The sequence below is a fragment of the Schistocerca cancellata genome, chromosome 7, assembly GCF_023864275.1.
Source record: "Schistocerca cancellata isolate TAMUIC-IGC-003103 chromosome 7, iqSchCanc2.1, whole genome shotgun sequence".
NCBI lineage: Eukaryota > Metazoa > Arthropoda > Insecta > Orthoptera > Acrididae > Schistocerca > Schistocerca cancellata.
The window spans coordinates 130,935,832-130,953,015 of NC_064632.1; the positions used below are offsets into that span (position 1 = coordinate 130,935,832).

The window sequence follows — 17,184 nt, forward strand, 5'->3', positions numbered from 1 at the left end:
ACTCCTATCATAGCACAAAAAATGCCCTGGGCGGAGCCAGGGATGTAACAGGAGGGAACTAACTTTTCGACTTACCTGGCAGCACCAAAGACATTTAAATCAAAACCTCTGGAGATATTCACACTTTTTTATGAGTTAACCTTACTTCCCCAGCTGCAAGGTGTTGGCAAATCCGCATCTTGTAATTTATAGTTGAAAGTCCCTGATCCCGTGCCCGAACTACAGAAGATTTGCCAGCTATAGTAAACAACAGACATCATCATATGGCTGAAGAGCATACATGTAACAGTTAAAGTTTCTCTGTGGCGGATAATAGACTGAATATGTCAAGAGGTTTTGACCGAAATGTCTTTGAAGTTGCCAGATAAGTCAAAAAACTAGTTCAAACAATAGAAAATCCAGGATGGAATGTAACACTATTATGAAACAGGAAGTTGCTATTCACCATACAGTGAGGATGCTGAGTCACAAACAGGCACAACAAAAAGACTGTCCAAAAAGACTGTCACAACATAAGCTTTCAGACATCAAGTCCTTTGTTAAAAATAGATGACACACACACGCACGCATGCACGCACGCACGCACACACACACACACACAAATGCAACTCACACACACGACTGCAGCCTCTGGCAGCTGAAGCTACAGTTGCGAGTCGCGCGCGCGCTACACGCGACTGTAGCTTCAGCTGCCAGAGGCTGCAGTCGTGTGTGTGAGTTGCATTTGTGTGTGTGTGTGTGTGTGTGTGTGTGTGTGTGTGTGTGTGTGTGTGTGTGTATAATAGAAGGAAACATTCCACGAAGGAAAAATATACCTAAAAACAAAGATGATGTGACTTACCAAATGAAAGTGCTGGCAGGTCGACAGACACACAAACGAACACAAACATACACACAAAATTCAAGCTTTCGCAACAAACTGTTGCCTCATCAGGAAAGAGGGAAGGAGAGGGAAAGACGAAAGGATGTGGGTTTTAAGGGAGAGGGTAAGGAGTCATTCCAGTCCCGGGAGCGGAAAGACTTACCTTAGGGGGAAAAAAGGACGGGTATACACTCGCACACACACACACATATCCATCCACACATATACAGACACTCTTTGCCTCTGCACTTCTGCCCGACTGACATCTCTGCCCAAACTCTTGTCTTTAAATATGTCTGCTTGTGTCTGTATATGTGTGGATGGATATGTGTGTGTGCGCGCGCGCGAGTGTATACCCGTCCTTTTTTCCCCCCTAAGGTAAGTCTTTACGCTCCCGGGACTGGAATGACTCCTTACCCTCTCCCTTAAAACCCACATCCTTTCGTCTTTCCCTCTCCTTCCCTCTTTCCTGATGAGGCAACAGTTTGTTGCGAAAGCTTGAATTTTGTGTGTATGTTTGTGTTCGTTTGTGTGTCTGTCGACCTACCAGCACTTTCATTTGGTAAGTCACATCATCTTTGTTTTTATATATATATATATATATATATATATATATATATATATATATATATATATATATATATAGAAAGATGATGAGACTTACCAAACAAAAGCGCTGGCAGGTCGATAGACACACAAACAAACACAAACATACACACAAAATTCTAGCTTTCGCAACCAACGGTTGCCTCGTCAGGAAAGAGGGAAGGAGAAGGAAAGACAAAAGGATATGGGTTTTAAGGGAGAGGGTAAGGAGTCATTCCAATCCCGGGAGCGGAAAGACTTACCTTAGGGGGAAAAAAGGACAGGTATACACTCGCACACACACACATATCCATCCGCATATACACAGACACAAGCAGACATTTGTAAAGGCCTTTACAAATGTCTGCTTGTGTCTGTGTATATGCGGATGGATATGTGTGTGTGTGTGCGCGCGAGTGTATACCGTCCTTTTTTCCCCCTAAGGTAAGTCTTTCCGCTCCCGGGATTGGAATGACTCCTTACCCTCTCCCTTAAAACCCATATCCTTTTGTCTTTCCCTCTCCTTCCCTCTTTCCTGACGAGGCAACCGTTGGTTGCGAAAGCTTGAATTTTGTGTGTATGTTTGTGTGTCTATCGACCTGCCAGCGCTTTTGTTTGGTAAGTCTCATCATCTTTCTTTTTAAATATATTTTTCCCACGTTGAATGTTTCCCTCTATTATATATATACTGTCGACCTGCCAGCACTTTCATTTGGTAAGTCACAACATCTTTGTTTATATATATATATATATATATATATATATATATATATATATATATATATATGAGGGAAACATTCCACGTGGGAAAACCTTAAAACCCATATCCTTTTGTCTTTCCCTCTCCTTCCCTCTTTCCTGACGAGGCAACCGTTGGTTGCGAAAGCTAGAATTTTGTGTGTATGTTTGTGTATCTATCGACCTGCCAGCGCCTTTGTTTGGTAAGTCTCATCATCTTTATATATATATATATATATATATATATATATATATATTTGAAAAGAAAGATGATGAGACTTACCAAACAAAAGCGCTGGCAGGTTGATAGACACACAAACAAACACAAACATACACACAAAATTCTAGCTTTCGCAACCAACGGTTGCCTCCTCAGGAAAGAGGGAAGGAGAAGGAAAGACAAAAGGATTGGGTTTTAAGGGAGAGGGTAAGGAGTCATTCCAATCCCGGGAGCGGAAAGACTTACCTTAGGGGGAAAAAAGGACAGGTTTACACTCGCACACACACACATATCCATCCACACATACACAGACACAAGCAGACATCCACTCCCGGGATTGGAATGACTCCTTACCCTCTCCCTTAAAACCCAATCCTTTTGTCTTTCCTTCTCCTTCCCTCTTTTCTGACGAGGCAACCGTTGGTTGCGAAAGGTAGAATTTTGTGTGTATGTTTGTGTTTGTTTGTGTGTCTATCGACCTGCCAGCGCTTTTGTTTGGTAAGTCTCATCATCTTTCTTTTCAAATATATTTTTCCCACGTGGAATGTTTCCCTCTATTATATATATATAAAAAGAAAGATGATGAGACTTACCAAACAAAAGCGCTGGCAGGTCAATAGACACACAAACAAACACAAACATACACACAAAATTCAAGCTTTCGCAACCAAGGTAATCCCATTCCTGATGTCCAGGCGGAGCTTCAGCTTCAAGGAATCCTCAGAACCTTAGGCCCCCTACAAAACCTTTCACCTGACTCCATCAATCTCCTGACCCCACCAACACCCCGCACCCCTACCTTCTTCCTAAAATTCACAAACCCAATCATCCCGGCCGTCCCATTGTAGCTGGTTATCAAGCCCCCACAGAATGCATCTCTGCCTACGTAGATCAACACCTTCAACCCATTACATGCAGTCTCCCATCCTTCATCAAAGACACCAACCACTTTCTCGAACGCCTGGAATCCCTACCCAGTCTGTTACCCCGGAAACCATCCTTGTAACCATTGATGCCACTTCCTTATACACAAATATTCCGCATGTCCAGGGCCTCGCTGCGATGGAGCACTTCCTTTCATGCCGATCACCTACCACCCTACCTAAAACCTCTTTCCTCATTACCTTAGCCAGCTTCATCCTGAACCACAACTTCTTCACTTTCGAAGGCCAGACATACCAACAATTAAAGGGAACAGCCATGGGTACCAGGATGGTCCCCTCATACGCCAACCTATTCATGGGTCGCTTAGAGGAAGCCTTCTTGGTTACCCAGGCCTGCCAACCCAAAGTTTGGTACAGATTTATTGATGACATTTTCATGATCTGGACTCACAGTGAAGAAGAACTCCAGAATTTCCTCTCCAACCTCAACTCCTTTGGTTCCATCAGATTCACCTGGTCCTACTCTAAATCCCATACCACTTTCCTTGACGTTGACCTCCACCTGTCCAATGGCCAGCTTCACACGTCTGTCCACATCAAACCCACCAACAAGCAACAGTACCTCCATTATGACAGCTGCCACCCATTCCACATCAAATGGTCCCTTCCCTAAAGCCTAGGTCTTCGTGGCAAACGAATCTGCTCCAGTCCGGAATCCCTGAACCATTACACCAACAACCTGAAAACAGCTTTTGCATCCCGTAACTACCCTCCCGACCTGGTACAGAAGCAAATAACCAGAGCCACTTCCTCATCTCCTCAAACCCGGAACCTTCCACAGAAGAACCCCAAAAGTACCCCACTTGTGACAGGATACTTTCCGGGACTGGATCAGATTCTGAATGTGGCTCTCCAGCAGGGATACGACTTCCTCAAATCCTGCCCTGAAATGAGATCCATCCTTCATGAAATCCTCCCCACTCCACCTAGAGTGTCTTTCCGCCGTCCACCTAACCTTCATAACCTCTTAGTTCATCCCTATGAAATCCCCAAACCACCTTCCCTACCCTCTGGCTCCTACCCTTGTAACCGCCCCCGGTGTAAAACCTGTCCCATGCACCCTCCCACCACCACCTATTCCAGTCCTGTAACCCGGAAGGTGTACACGATCAAAGGCAGAGCCACGTGTGAAAGCACCCACGTGATTTTCAACTGACCTGCCTACACTATGAAGCGTTCTATGTGGGAATGACCAGCAACAAACTGTCCATTCGCATGAATGGACACAGGCAGACAGTGTTTGTTGGTAATGAGGATCACCCTGTGGCTAAACATGCCTTGGTGCACGGCCAGCACATCTTGGCACAGTGTTACACCGTCCGGGTTATCTGGATACTTCCCACTAACACCAACCTGTCAGAACTCCGGAGATGGGAACTTGCCCTTCAGCATATCCTCTCTTCTCGCTATCCGCCAGGCCTCAATCTCCGCTAATATCTAATTTGAATTTGCCGCTGCTCATACCTCACCTGTCTTTCAACTACATCTTTGCCTCTGTACTTCCGCCTCGACTGACATCTCTGCCCAAACTCTTTGCCTTTACAAATGTCTGCTTGTGTCTGTGTATATGCGGATGGATGTGTGTGTGTGTGTGTGTGTGTGTGTGTGTGTGTGTGTGTGTGTGTGTGTGTGCGCGCGAGAGTGTATACCTGTCCTTTTTTCCCCCTAAGGTAAGTCTTTCCGCTCCCGGGATTGGAATGACTCCTTACCCTCTCCCTTAAAACCCAAATCCTTTTGTCTTTCCCTCTCCTTCCCTCTTTCCTGACGAGGCAACCGTTGGTTCCGAAAGCTTGAATTTTGTGTGTATGTTTGTGTGTCTATCGACCTGCCAGCGCTTTTGTTTGGTAAGTCTCATCATCTTTCTTTTTAGATATATTTTTCCCATGTGGAATATATATATATATATATATATAGAGAGAGAGAGAGAGAGAGAGGGAAACATTCCACGTGGGAAAAATATATCTAAAAACAATGATGACGTAACTTACCAAACAAAAGCGTTGGTATGTTGATAGACACACACACAAACAAACACAAACACACATACAAAATTCAAGCTTTCGCAACCCGCAGTTGCTTCATCAGGAAAGAGTGAAGGAGAGGGAAAGATGAAAGGATGTGGGTTTTAAGGGAGAGGGTAAGGAGTCATTCCAATCCCGCGAGCGGAAAGACTCCTTACCGTCTCCCTTAAAACCCACATCCTTTTGTCTTTCCCTCTCCTTCCCTCTTTCCTGATGAAGCAACCGTGGATTGCGAAAGCTTGAATTTTGTGTGTGCGTTTGTTTGTGTGTCTATCAACATACCAACGCTTTCGTTTGGTAAGTTACATCATCTTTGTTTGTATACAGGGTGTTACAAAAAGGTACGGCCAAACTTTCAGGAAACATTCCTCACACACAAAGAAAGAAAATATGTTATGTGGACATGTGTCCGGAAATGCTTACTTTCCATGTTAGAGCTCATTTCATTACTTCTCTTCAAATCACATTAATCATGGAATGGAAACACACAGCATCAGAACGTACCAGCGTGACTTCAAACACTTTGTTACAGAAAATGTTCAAAATGTCCTCTGTTAGCGAGGATACATGCATCCACCCTCCGCCACAAGGAATCCCTGATGCGCTGATGCAGCCCTGGAGAATGGTATATTGTATCACAGCCGTCCACAATATGAGTACGAGTAGTCTCTACATTTGGTACCGGGATTGCGTAGACAAGAGCTTTCAAATGCCCCCATAAATAAAAGTCAAGAGGGTTGAGGTCAGGAGAGCGTGGAGGCCATGGAATTGGTCTGCCTCTACCAATCCATCGGTCACCGAATCTGTTGTTGAGAAGTGTACGAACACTTCAACTGAAATGTGCAGGAGCTCCATCGTGCATGAACCACATGTTGTGTCATACTTGTAAAGGCACATGTTCTAGTAACACAGGTAGAGTATCCCGTATGAAATCATGATAATGTGCTCCATTGAGCGTAGGTGGAAGAACATGGGGCCCAATCAAGACATCACCAACAATACCTGTCCAAACGTTCACAGAAAATCTGTGTTGATGACGTGGTTGCACAATTGCGTGTGGCTTCTCGTCAGCCCACACATGTTGATTGTGAAAATTTACAATTTGATCACGTTGGAATGAAGCCTCATCCGTAAAGAGAACATTTGCACTGAAATGAGGATTGACACACTGTTGGATGAACCATTCACAGAAGTGTACCCGTGGAGGCCAATCAGCTGCTGATAGTGCCTGCACACGCTGTACATGGTACGGAAACAACTGGTTCTCCCGTAGCTTGTACAGCAGCAACTTCTCTGACGCTGACATTAGGGTTATCGTCAACTGCACGAAGAATTGCCTCATCCATTGCAGGTGTCCTCGTCGTTCTAGGTCTTCCCCAGTCGCGAGTCACAGGCTGGAATGTTCCATGCTCCCTAAGACGCCGATCAATTGCTTCGAACGTCTTCCTGTCGGGACACCTTCATTCTGGAAATCTGTCTCGTCACAGCTATTGCCCCGTGCTAATTCATACATCAAATGGGCATCTGCCAACTCTGCATTTGTAAACATTGCACTGACTGCAAAACAACGTTCGTGATGAACACTAACCTGTTGATGCTACGTACTGATGTGCTTGATGCTAGTACTGTAGGGCAATGAGTTGCATGTCACTACAAGCACCGAAGTCAACATTACCTTCCTTCAATTGGGCCAACTGGTGGTGAATCGAGGAAGTACAGTACATACTGACGAAACTAAAATGAGCTCTAACATGGAAATTAAGCATTTCTGGAGGGAAACATTCCACATGGGAAAAAATACCTAAAAACAAAGATGATGTGACTTACCAAACGAAAGCGCTGGCAGGTTGATAGACACACAAACAAACACAAACATACACACAAAATTCAAGCTTTCGCAACCAATGGTTGCTTCATCAGGAAAGAGGGAAGGAGAGGGAAAGACGAAAGAATGTGGGTTTTAAGGGAGAGGGTAAGGAGTCATTCCAATCCTGAGAGTGGAAAGACTTACCTTATGGGGGAAAAGGGACAGGTATACACTCGTGCACACACACACACACACACACACACACACACACACACACACACACACACACACACACACATCCATCCGCGCATATACAGGCACAAGCAGGCATATGTAAAGGCAAAGTGAGTAAATGATGCAACCGAGGGTAAGTCAAGGAACAGGTACAAGATTGATGATGAAATCTTCTTGGATTATCAGCCGAGTCAAGGCATCGTTCTGTGGCAATGTTTCAACAAGTTTCTGAAACTTGTTGAAATGCTGCCACAGAACAATGACTAAACTTGGCTGGTAACCTGAGAAGATAATAGCATGAAGGCTTTAACAACCAGATGACATAGATTCTGGTAAACCTTTCAAGATGTGAGGTCGTTGGAGCATGACCTCATATCCCGAAAGGATTACCAGCAGCTATAACCTGAGATGACTTCCTCATCTCAATGAAATTTGCCAAGAAAGTCTAAATTCACATAAGGTACAAGATTGTTGCCATTTTGGCAGGCGGTTAGCAGGTATTAATGATCTGACACAAATGACTTTGCTGCAACATTGAACAAACAATTCAAATATTTGCCATTATATCAGATAACTGTAAAAATATTGAAATAATTTGACAGACGCTTTAAGAATGAGAAAAAGAAATTTCAGGTTATTACTTACCCCAAAAGGACATAAATATTGCGAAGAACACAGTAAATGGATTGTCAAATAAGTATGTGATGCGTGCATATGTACACGTCTCTGCTAGGTTCCAATATTCACATGTTCTGTCACATAGTGGACACATTGTAATGTTTAAGCTTTCATTGCAAATGTCTTGACTGTAATTAAAGACATGCTATTATTTTACCAGTACAAACTTTGGTAACAATGAACTAAATACTAATGCACATGATATCTTAATGTTTACAAACATTAACTGTAAGAAATTCAGAACTTTGTTATTATTACTCACATCAATGTCTGAAACCTGGTAAATGTAGTAGCAGTAGTAGTACTACTACTACTACTACTACTACACTGAGCATAGAGAATATCTTCATTGGAAGAATTGTAACAAGCATGGTTTAAAAAGTACTTCAATGTGTGCGACTGAAGTAGTAGGAACTGGCTGCAATGGAGTGTTCATATTCCTTCACATTATAGCACAGTAAGAGGACATGTATCCTTTAAATGTACTATCAAAAGTGCATCATGCACTTAGCCATAAGAAAATCAGATGTCAGAATCAAAGAAAGAGGTAAAGGAACTGACCAAATTGGTTCATGGTGAACGTATTAGCTATTTAAAAAAAAAGAACTGTAAAGTAACAGCAGCATAAACTGATGTGCAGGAACAATATTACAGAAGGTGACTTACTTCAGCTTGGAAAAACATCCAAAGTGCTCTACCTATATTAAAATTAAAATTAATAATTATACTTTACAAAGAATACAATACGGGCCCTACTACTTTTTTTATACACTCCTGGAAATGGAAAAAAGAACACATTGACACCGGTGTGTCAGACCCACCATACTTCCTCCGGACACTGCGAGAGGGCTGTACAAGCAATGATCACACGCACGGCACAGCGGACACACCAGGAACCGCGGTGTTGGCCGTCGAATGGCGCTAGTTGCGCAGCATTTGTGCACCGCCGCCGTCAGTGTCAGCCAGTTTGCCGTGGCATACGGAGCTCCATCGCAGTCTTTAACACTGGTAGCATGCCGCGACAGCGTGGACGTGAACCGTATGTGCAGTTGACGGACTTTGAGCGAGGGCGTATAGTGGGCATGCGGGAGGCCGGGTGGACGTACCGCCGAATTGCTCAACACGTGGGGCGTGAGGTCTCCACAGTACATCGATGTTGTCGCCAGTGGTCGGCGGAAGGTGCACGTGCCCGTTGACCTGGGACCGGACCGCAGCGACGCACGGATGCACACCAAGACCGTAGGATCATACGCAGTGCCGTAGGGGACCGCACCGCCACTTCCCAGCAAATTAGGGGCACTGTTGCTCCTGGGGTATCGGCGAGGACCATTCGCAACCGTCTCCATGAAGCTGGGCTACGGTCCCGCACACCGTTAGGCCGTCTTCCGATCACGCCCCAACATCGTGCAGCCCGCCTCCAGTGGTGTCGCGACAGGCGTGAATGGAGGGACGAATGGAGACGTGTCGTCTTCAGCGATGAGAGTCGCTTCTGCCTTGGTGCCAATGATGGTCGTATGCGTGTTTGGCGCCGTGCAGGTGAGCGCCACAATCAGGACTGCATACGACCGAGGCACACAGGGCCAACACCCGGCATCATGGTGTGGGGAGCGATCTCCTACACTGGCCGTACACCACTGGTGATCGTCGAGGGGACACTGAATAGTGCACGGTACATCCAAACCGTCATCGAACCCATCATTCTACCATTCCTAGACCGGCAAGGGAACTTGCTGTTCCAACAGGACAATTCACGTCCGCATGTATCCCGTGCCACCCAACGTGCTCTAGAAGGTGTAAGTCAACTACCCTGGCCAGCAAGATCTCCGGATCTGTCCCCCATTGAGCATGTTTCGGACTAGATGAAGCGTCGTCTCTCGCGGTCTGCACGTCCAGCACGAACGCTGGTCCAACTGAGGCGCCAGATGGAAATGGCATGGCAAGCCGTTCCACAGGACTACATCCAGCATCTCTACGATCGTCTCCATGGGAGAATAGCAGCCTGCATTGCTGCGAAAGGTGGATATACACTGTACTAGTGCCGACATTGTGCATGCTCTGTTGCCTGTGTCTATGTGCCTGTGGTTCTGTCAGTGTGATCATGTGATGTATCTGACCCCAGGAATGTGTCAATAAAGTTTCACCTTCCTGGGACAATGAATTCACGGTGTTCTTATTTCAATTTCCAGGAGTGTATATATATTTCTACTCCATAGGACTGAGTTACCAGAAACATGAGAACTTCCAAGGCAGGAAGTGTCTGTCAAAAAGTACTGTGCCACAATAGCAGCCACAGCACACCAACTGAAGACTGTCAGATTTGTTGTGTTCTGCATCAATATTTAGCGCTAAAATGATGTAGCCTTCCAAAATTGTGAAAACATATGGTAGATGCTGCCAGTCCAATACCTTCAGCCTAGCAGTCCCAATAGCTTCAACACTTTGGACATAGTGAACAAAAGCTTTCACAAAGCAACAGAACTTCAGAAGTAGGTTGACAGTACACAGTATAAGGTACTTGTTAAGTGTAAGGAAACAAATTTTCAGAAGACCAAGAACACCAATGATGAAACTACTACATAGGTTTTGTGAAATGATTACCTGGTAAACAGTATTTTTAAACCAAGTGCTGGCCCAGTGCTGCCACTTGTGACTTAGCCTCTTTTAAGAAGGATTTTGGAAAAGATGATCATGTTATCAGTAGGAGGAGCAAGTGACAATTTGGACTGTGGCCTTTGAAGACGACATCAAGCACATTGCTGAGAATGCTCCTTGCACAAATGCAAAGATCTTATTATTTGAGCAGTATGCCCCTGACGAAAAGTTGTACAGAACACGTAAATGATGAGAGGTGGAAATCACTCACAGGAGGAAAACCTTCACACATGGAAATGATTGAGGCATCATCTCTCATTAAATCACACCTTACATGTCACTATTTGCCTCTGAATGCTTCCAGTAAGATGTTACTTCCATGCCTCGCAGCCAGATGCATCCTGTCTAGAAAAAGCAATATCCATCCCGTCCCAGTGTTTTCCATTGTGTTCACTAAGCCTTTTATTGGGTAAATTCATCCAAAAGCCACAGCTGTTGAACAAATAGTTACAGTTGAAAATGCTATATGCAAAACAATATACTCCAGCTGGTCAAAGTCATAAAAATGAAAGGAAATACATTTAGTGTTTTTCTTCGGGAGACACTGTGTCCACCCTACCAAGAAATTCACAATCCAGTCACATATTCTGTTTGTTATTCCATATGATTGTACTATGGTTAATAAATCTTGCTGTGGTACTGAGTCAAATGCTTCTCAGAAGTCAATCAATACTGCAGCCACCCAAATTCCTTGACCTATTGCTTCAGGAGGTTATGTGAGAATAGCACAAGTTGATTTTTGGTTTATTAATGTCTTCAGACTTGATGTTGGTTGACTTGGAGGAGACCACTGTATTAGAGATATCTCATAATATAAGGAATGTTCAAATGAAAAGGTACAAAACATCGTAATAAACAAACCAATTGAAATTGCCACATGCTGCTTTGGGATAAAATAGTGAGACATCTAGTGATGCAAATGTTGTGTCATCACCTTGCATTAAAAAATTCGAAGTTGTACCCTCACCAGGCAATATGATGCTTACCATCTTTCTGAACAGCCAAGGTACAATACGTATCTAATTCCCTCATCAAAGAAAAACCCACAACAGGAAAATGTACTGAGACATACTCTGTAATCTACGAATGTGTATCAAGAGAAAATGACCTGGGCTGTCAATCAAGGGAGTGATTCTGCTCCACAGTAATGCATGTCCACATGTCCCCAAGCTCACACACAGTGTAATGGTCAAATTCAAGTGGAAGCAGCTTGAGCATCCCCCCCCCCCCCCCCCCCCCCCCCCTACAGCCTGGACATATCAACTTGCAGCTTCCATGTTTTTGACACAGTGGAGGACTGGCTCCTGTCATAACCATAGCATTTCTGGGAACAGGGTGTTCTCCAGCTCATGAAACAGTGGAACAGTTGTGCTCAGGCCTCTGATGATTACTTTTGAATAAAGACGTCAATTATACTCGCAATGTAGTTTTGTACTTTTTCTTTTGAACACCCATCACATGTTTTGCTCATAATACGTCCTAACTAATATTCTTAAGCCATTTAATAACTCAGTCATAGATTCTGTGTCTAGCTCACCCTCATAACCATGCACTACGCATGCAGGTAAATGATGCACTGATGTGATTTCACTGCATTAACATTCAGTACTGTCCGATAAGTGCCATTTGTTCATCAGATTCTTACATCTTCCAGCACTCATTCTGGCGCAGTACTAACTTGTCTACAATTTCCTCAGAAGGTTGAATTCTTTGATCATGTTTCTGGGGTCCTCCACTAAATTCTGGTTCTTACATTCACTTACAGCCCATAGTTGTTTGAAGCTTTCTTTGAGTTTAATTCTGTGGTTCTTTGCCAATTTTCAATCAAGATGATATAGATTTAAGTCAGTCTTTAGGTGCAAGATCTTGGTTTATAAGGAGTTTTAGGTTGCCCACAATTTTTCTGTATGCAGGTTGCCCATGATTTTTCTGTGTGCTTTTGTGGCTAACTGTGCTCATCTGATTTTAGGGGCCTCTATGTTCAATAGGGCAGGGAGCCACGCACATGGGTGGCCCTAACTGTTCCACAGAGTATCTGCACTGTCACCTTCAGTTGGATGTCCACTTTAACTAAGTGTGCACTTCTCATCCAGACTGGTGAGCAATATTCAGCAATACTGCAAACAAGGACTAGTGCTGAAGTTCTCATTGTGCTTTCTGGACAGCCCCATGTTGCTGCACCCAGTTTCAACAAGATAGCATTACGGAACATTTAGTCCACGCCCAAGTAATTAAGCTTATCCTTATGTCTGATGCGTTGACCACTTCTAGAGAGCTGTAGCTTCCTATTTGTATTTCTATTGTTAAAGTTTGGATGTAGATGTAAATGTAAGTGTCAGTACTTCCAGGTCCGCAGTCAGTGTATTGTCAAGGTCATTACAAGTTTCACTTTAGTATGGACACATGAATTGGTGTCTGGCATGTCAGCAACATGAAAATTGAAAACAATGGGTGCTAGTGCAGAACCCTGTAGCAGGCCATTATTTACAACCATGCTCTTGTTGTTCGTACCATGAAGTGAAACTGATTTTCCCATTTGTTAACTTGTATGTAAGTAAAACTTAAGTAACCAGAATGAGATTTTCACTCTGCAGCGGAGTGTGCGATGATATGAAACTTCCTGACAGATTAAAACTGTGTGCTGGACCGAGATTCAAACTCGGGACCTTTGCCTTCCGCGGGCAAGAGCTCTACTACTGAGCTACCCAAGCATGACTCACGTCCCGTCCTCACAGCCTTACTTCTGCCAGTACCTCGTCTCCTAAAGGTCCCAAGTTCCAGTCTCAGTCCAGCACACTGTTTTAATCTGCCAGGAAGTTTCAAAACTTACTTAAGTTTTTGTTTGATAATTCTAGCTAGCTTAAGCAGTGGCTCCTCAAGGTCATACTGTATTGTAAGCTAATGTTAGATCTATGAGAATCAGATTGGTTTTCATTTTATTTTGGAAGTCTTCCTCAATAAGGATTGTAAAGGCCAGCCCTTGATCTCAGCAATTTCTACCTGCTCGAAAACCTGTTTGGTATGTAGGAAGTTTTCCTCTGTAAATGAAGTTAGTCTAGTCAATTCTATGGGTGAGCTTCAGTCTTTCTGTGTTTCAGCATCGCAATGATTTTTGTTTCTTTACATATCTTAGGAAATATACCTGTTCTGTTGCATTCCATGAAGAGTTTGGCCCTACTACCTAAAATTCCATTTTTTTTTTCAAGAATTACAACAGGATCTCATCAGGTTCAGCTGCTTCTCCTGTCTTTGTTAGCTTCAGGCCTGGGTAGCCTCTAATTCCCCCTTCTTTCACAGTGTTCATATTGGCTAGATTATTAATATATTGCTCATGTTTTCAGAAATTTCTTTCTTTTCAGCTGTATTTAGGAGGTTTGTTCCAGGAAAATTGCAATCTAAGATGCACTAGGGCCAAGGGAGTGTGTCTGAGGCACTGTGGCACCAACTAATTGCTGCAGCAGGCCCAAGCTCATCTATATCTACACTTTGCAAACCACCATTAGGTACGTGGCAGAGGGTATATCCCATTACACCAGTTATTAGGGTTTCTTCCTGTTCCATTCACATATGGAGTGCGGGAAGAATGAATGACTGACTGACTGCCTCTCTGCCTGCTATAATTATTCTGATCTTATCTTTACGATCCCTATGTGAGCAATACATAGGTGACTGTAGTATATTCCTAGAGTAATCATTTAAAGTAGGTTTTTAAAGCTCTGTTAATAGACTTTTTCAAGATAGCTTATGTCTACGTTCAAGAGTCTTCTAGTTCTGTCACTTAAAGTATCTCTGTGACACTTTCCCATGGATTAAATAAACCTGTGACCATTTGTGCTGCCCTTCTCTCTATACGTTCGGTATCCCCTATCAGTCCTATTTAGTATGGGTCTCACACACTTGAGGAATATTCTAGAACTGATCACAAGAATGATTTGTAAGCAATCTCCCTTGTAGACTAATTCCACCAATAAAACAAAATCTACCACCTGCTTTACTTACAACTGACCCTATATGATCATTCCATTTCATATCCCTACAGTGTGTTACACCCACGTACTTAATAGGATTTTGCTTCTTATAACAGTGTCTCACTGATGTTACTGTCCCAAGATACTACATTATTTCATTTTGTGAAGTGCACAATTTTACATTTCTGAACATTTAAAGCAAGTTGCCAATCTTTGCATCACTTTGAAGCCTTATCAATATCTGATTGAATATTTATGCAGCTTCTTTCAGATAGTACTTCATTATAGATAACTGCATTATCTGCAAAAAGCCTGAGGTTCCTATTAATATTGCCTGCGAGGTCACTAATACATAACATGAACAATAAGGGTCCTAACACACTTCCCTGGAGCACACCCAAAGTTACTTCTACATCTGACAATGACTCTCCCCATTCAAGATAACATGCTGTGTGCTCCCTACCAAAAAGTCCTCAGTTCTTCCTAGTGTAAAGGGTAAAAGCCTAGCCTTTATATTGCTCCCTTCCATCTGCCGCTGCATTCCTGATTCATACTGTTGACCAGTCATTCCTCATTATCCTTGCTCTTCTTAAATTGCTTGAATAGTGCTTCCCACTTTTCATCCAGCACAGGGTATATGCCTTGGTAACCCTGTGAGGAATAGCACTTAGGGTCACTTATTTATCACATTTGTGAATCTTTTGTAGTCCTCAGGTCTCTACAATATCCAATTTATTGACTTCTCAAAGGATTCATATTTATTCCAGTCAGCTATCCTTGTGCCCCAGCTTCGGATTGGGGAGTTTTTTGTAACTGGGATTAATAATCTGATCTCTACAATTACTGGAGGGTGCTGACCCCTTGGGAATACCTCGAGTACTCTTCTTGCAGCTTGCATGTGCCTATTGTTTCGTGTGTGATGAAGGTTGGTAAAGTGTTGACGTTGCACCCACCTTTGATTTGAAGGGTGCTGAATCTTTGGGGGTTGAACAGGAGATGTAGGTCCTGGTTGTCTGCCCAGTCTTAATTCAGTACCTTCAGCTGTAGATGTAAGATAGCCCCATCTAGAGTGCTGAGAGTTAATATCATCACCATAGACTGCCGAATGGTTACACTGGGAAAGATACTTAAGGGCTATTTCTATGATGGAGATTTATAGACATAGTGTGTCAAGCTCTCACGTTTTATACCTATTACATGGTCTGCTGGTATCATTTTTGTGTTTAAATTCCCTACATGTTCTTTCTTCACTAGAGTACAACACAGAGGCAACCACATAGATGGTGTACCCCATTCAATGCTGTGATGTGGCACAGTGGCAAAAAGTCTACACAACTATAACAACTGGACGCACAAACACCTCCAACTCCATGTATAGGCAAATGGAGCAAAAAAGTAATTTTGATATGAACAGACTTAAGGTACGTCATTTTGGCACAGAATGCTATACTAGGATGAAGGGAGAACAGAAATCCTTGAAAAAATTTCAACCAGAAAAAGAAGAAGGATTCTACTCCTAAAACAGCCTCATCTGCTCGAGGAAGTTATCAACCAACTCGAAATACCAGGATTTACTAATGTGGGTTACACTGGTCATTACAAGCACAGAATTTTCCAGTTAAGTCTACATTCTGAGTCACCAAAGGATCACCAATGTAGTATCGTCATGAACTGTGGGGAGTAAAAAGCGCAGAGGGAGACCAAGAGATGAATATAATAATCAGAATCAGAAAGATGTAAGTTTCAATAGTTATTTGGAGATGATGAGGTTTGTGCAGGATAGAGCAGCACGAATAGCTGCATTCATTAAACCAGTCTTCCGACTGACTGACTGACTGACTGACTGACTGACGACCACCACCACAACCTAATCAAAACAATCTCCAGACCTGTATGCCATTTAAGACAGTTCTACTACTATTCTGTAAATGGTTTAGTCTATAAGCTTGTGTGTTTGCTGCTCACCTAATGTGATGCAATTTTCAAAGGGTTGTTCAACACAAAATTCGGGGACTTAACTCCATTTTTTAAATGTTTATCTACTTCCCCCTTCTTTCCGGTTCTACAGTAATGTGATATTTCTTTCTATTGAGAATTATGAAACTTTCCATTTCAATCATTTCCATGTGATAGTCTGACATACACAAGTCTGCTGAAATTCTATACACCTCTTCGTTTTCCTGAGTGGATATGAGAAATCCTCCTCTTTTTTACTTACAATGCTTCTGACATTTTGATGGGAGGCAGTAAACGAATTTTCTGTAATCTCCTTGGTTTTGTCCATGTTGCATTATTTCACTGTACTATTAGTTGTTTCAATTGTAACTATATTTATTCTGCAGCCCTGACTTTCAGTTGAATTTACCCTAAAAGAGACCTAGTGAACCTGTTGGAGATCACTTGGACAGGATGGATACAGACTAAATGATTCTGGTAATTAGCTGTGTGAGCTGTCTCATACCAGAAGCATTCAGA

At 43.1% G+C, this 17,184-nt stretch overlaps 1 protein-coding gene across 3 annotated transcripts in view; it reads right to left on the minus strand.

Annotated features, from left to right (window-relative positions):
• The window catches only part of LOC126092590 (anoctamin-1-like), a 266,356-nt gene that overhangs the window by 50,532 nt on the left and 198,640 nt on the right, over window positions 1-17,184 (minus strand). For all 3 annotated transcript variants that reach the window (XM_049908280.1, XM_049908281.1, XM_049908282.1), the window contains one exon: window positions 8,057-8,217. In XM_049908280.1, the coding sequence (XP_049764237.1) occupies window positions 8,057-8,217 (161 nt within the window). The remainder of the gene's footprint in view (window positions 1-8,056; window positions 8,218-17,184) is intronic.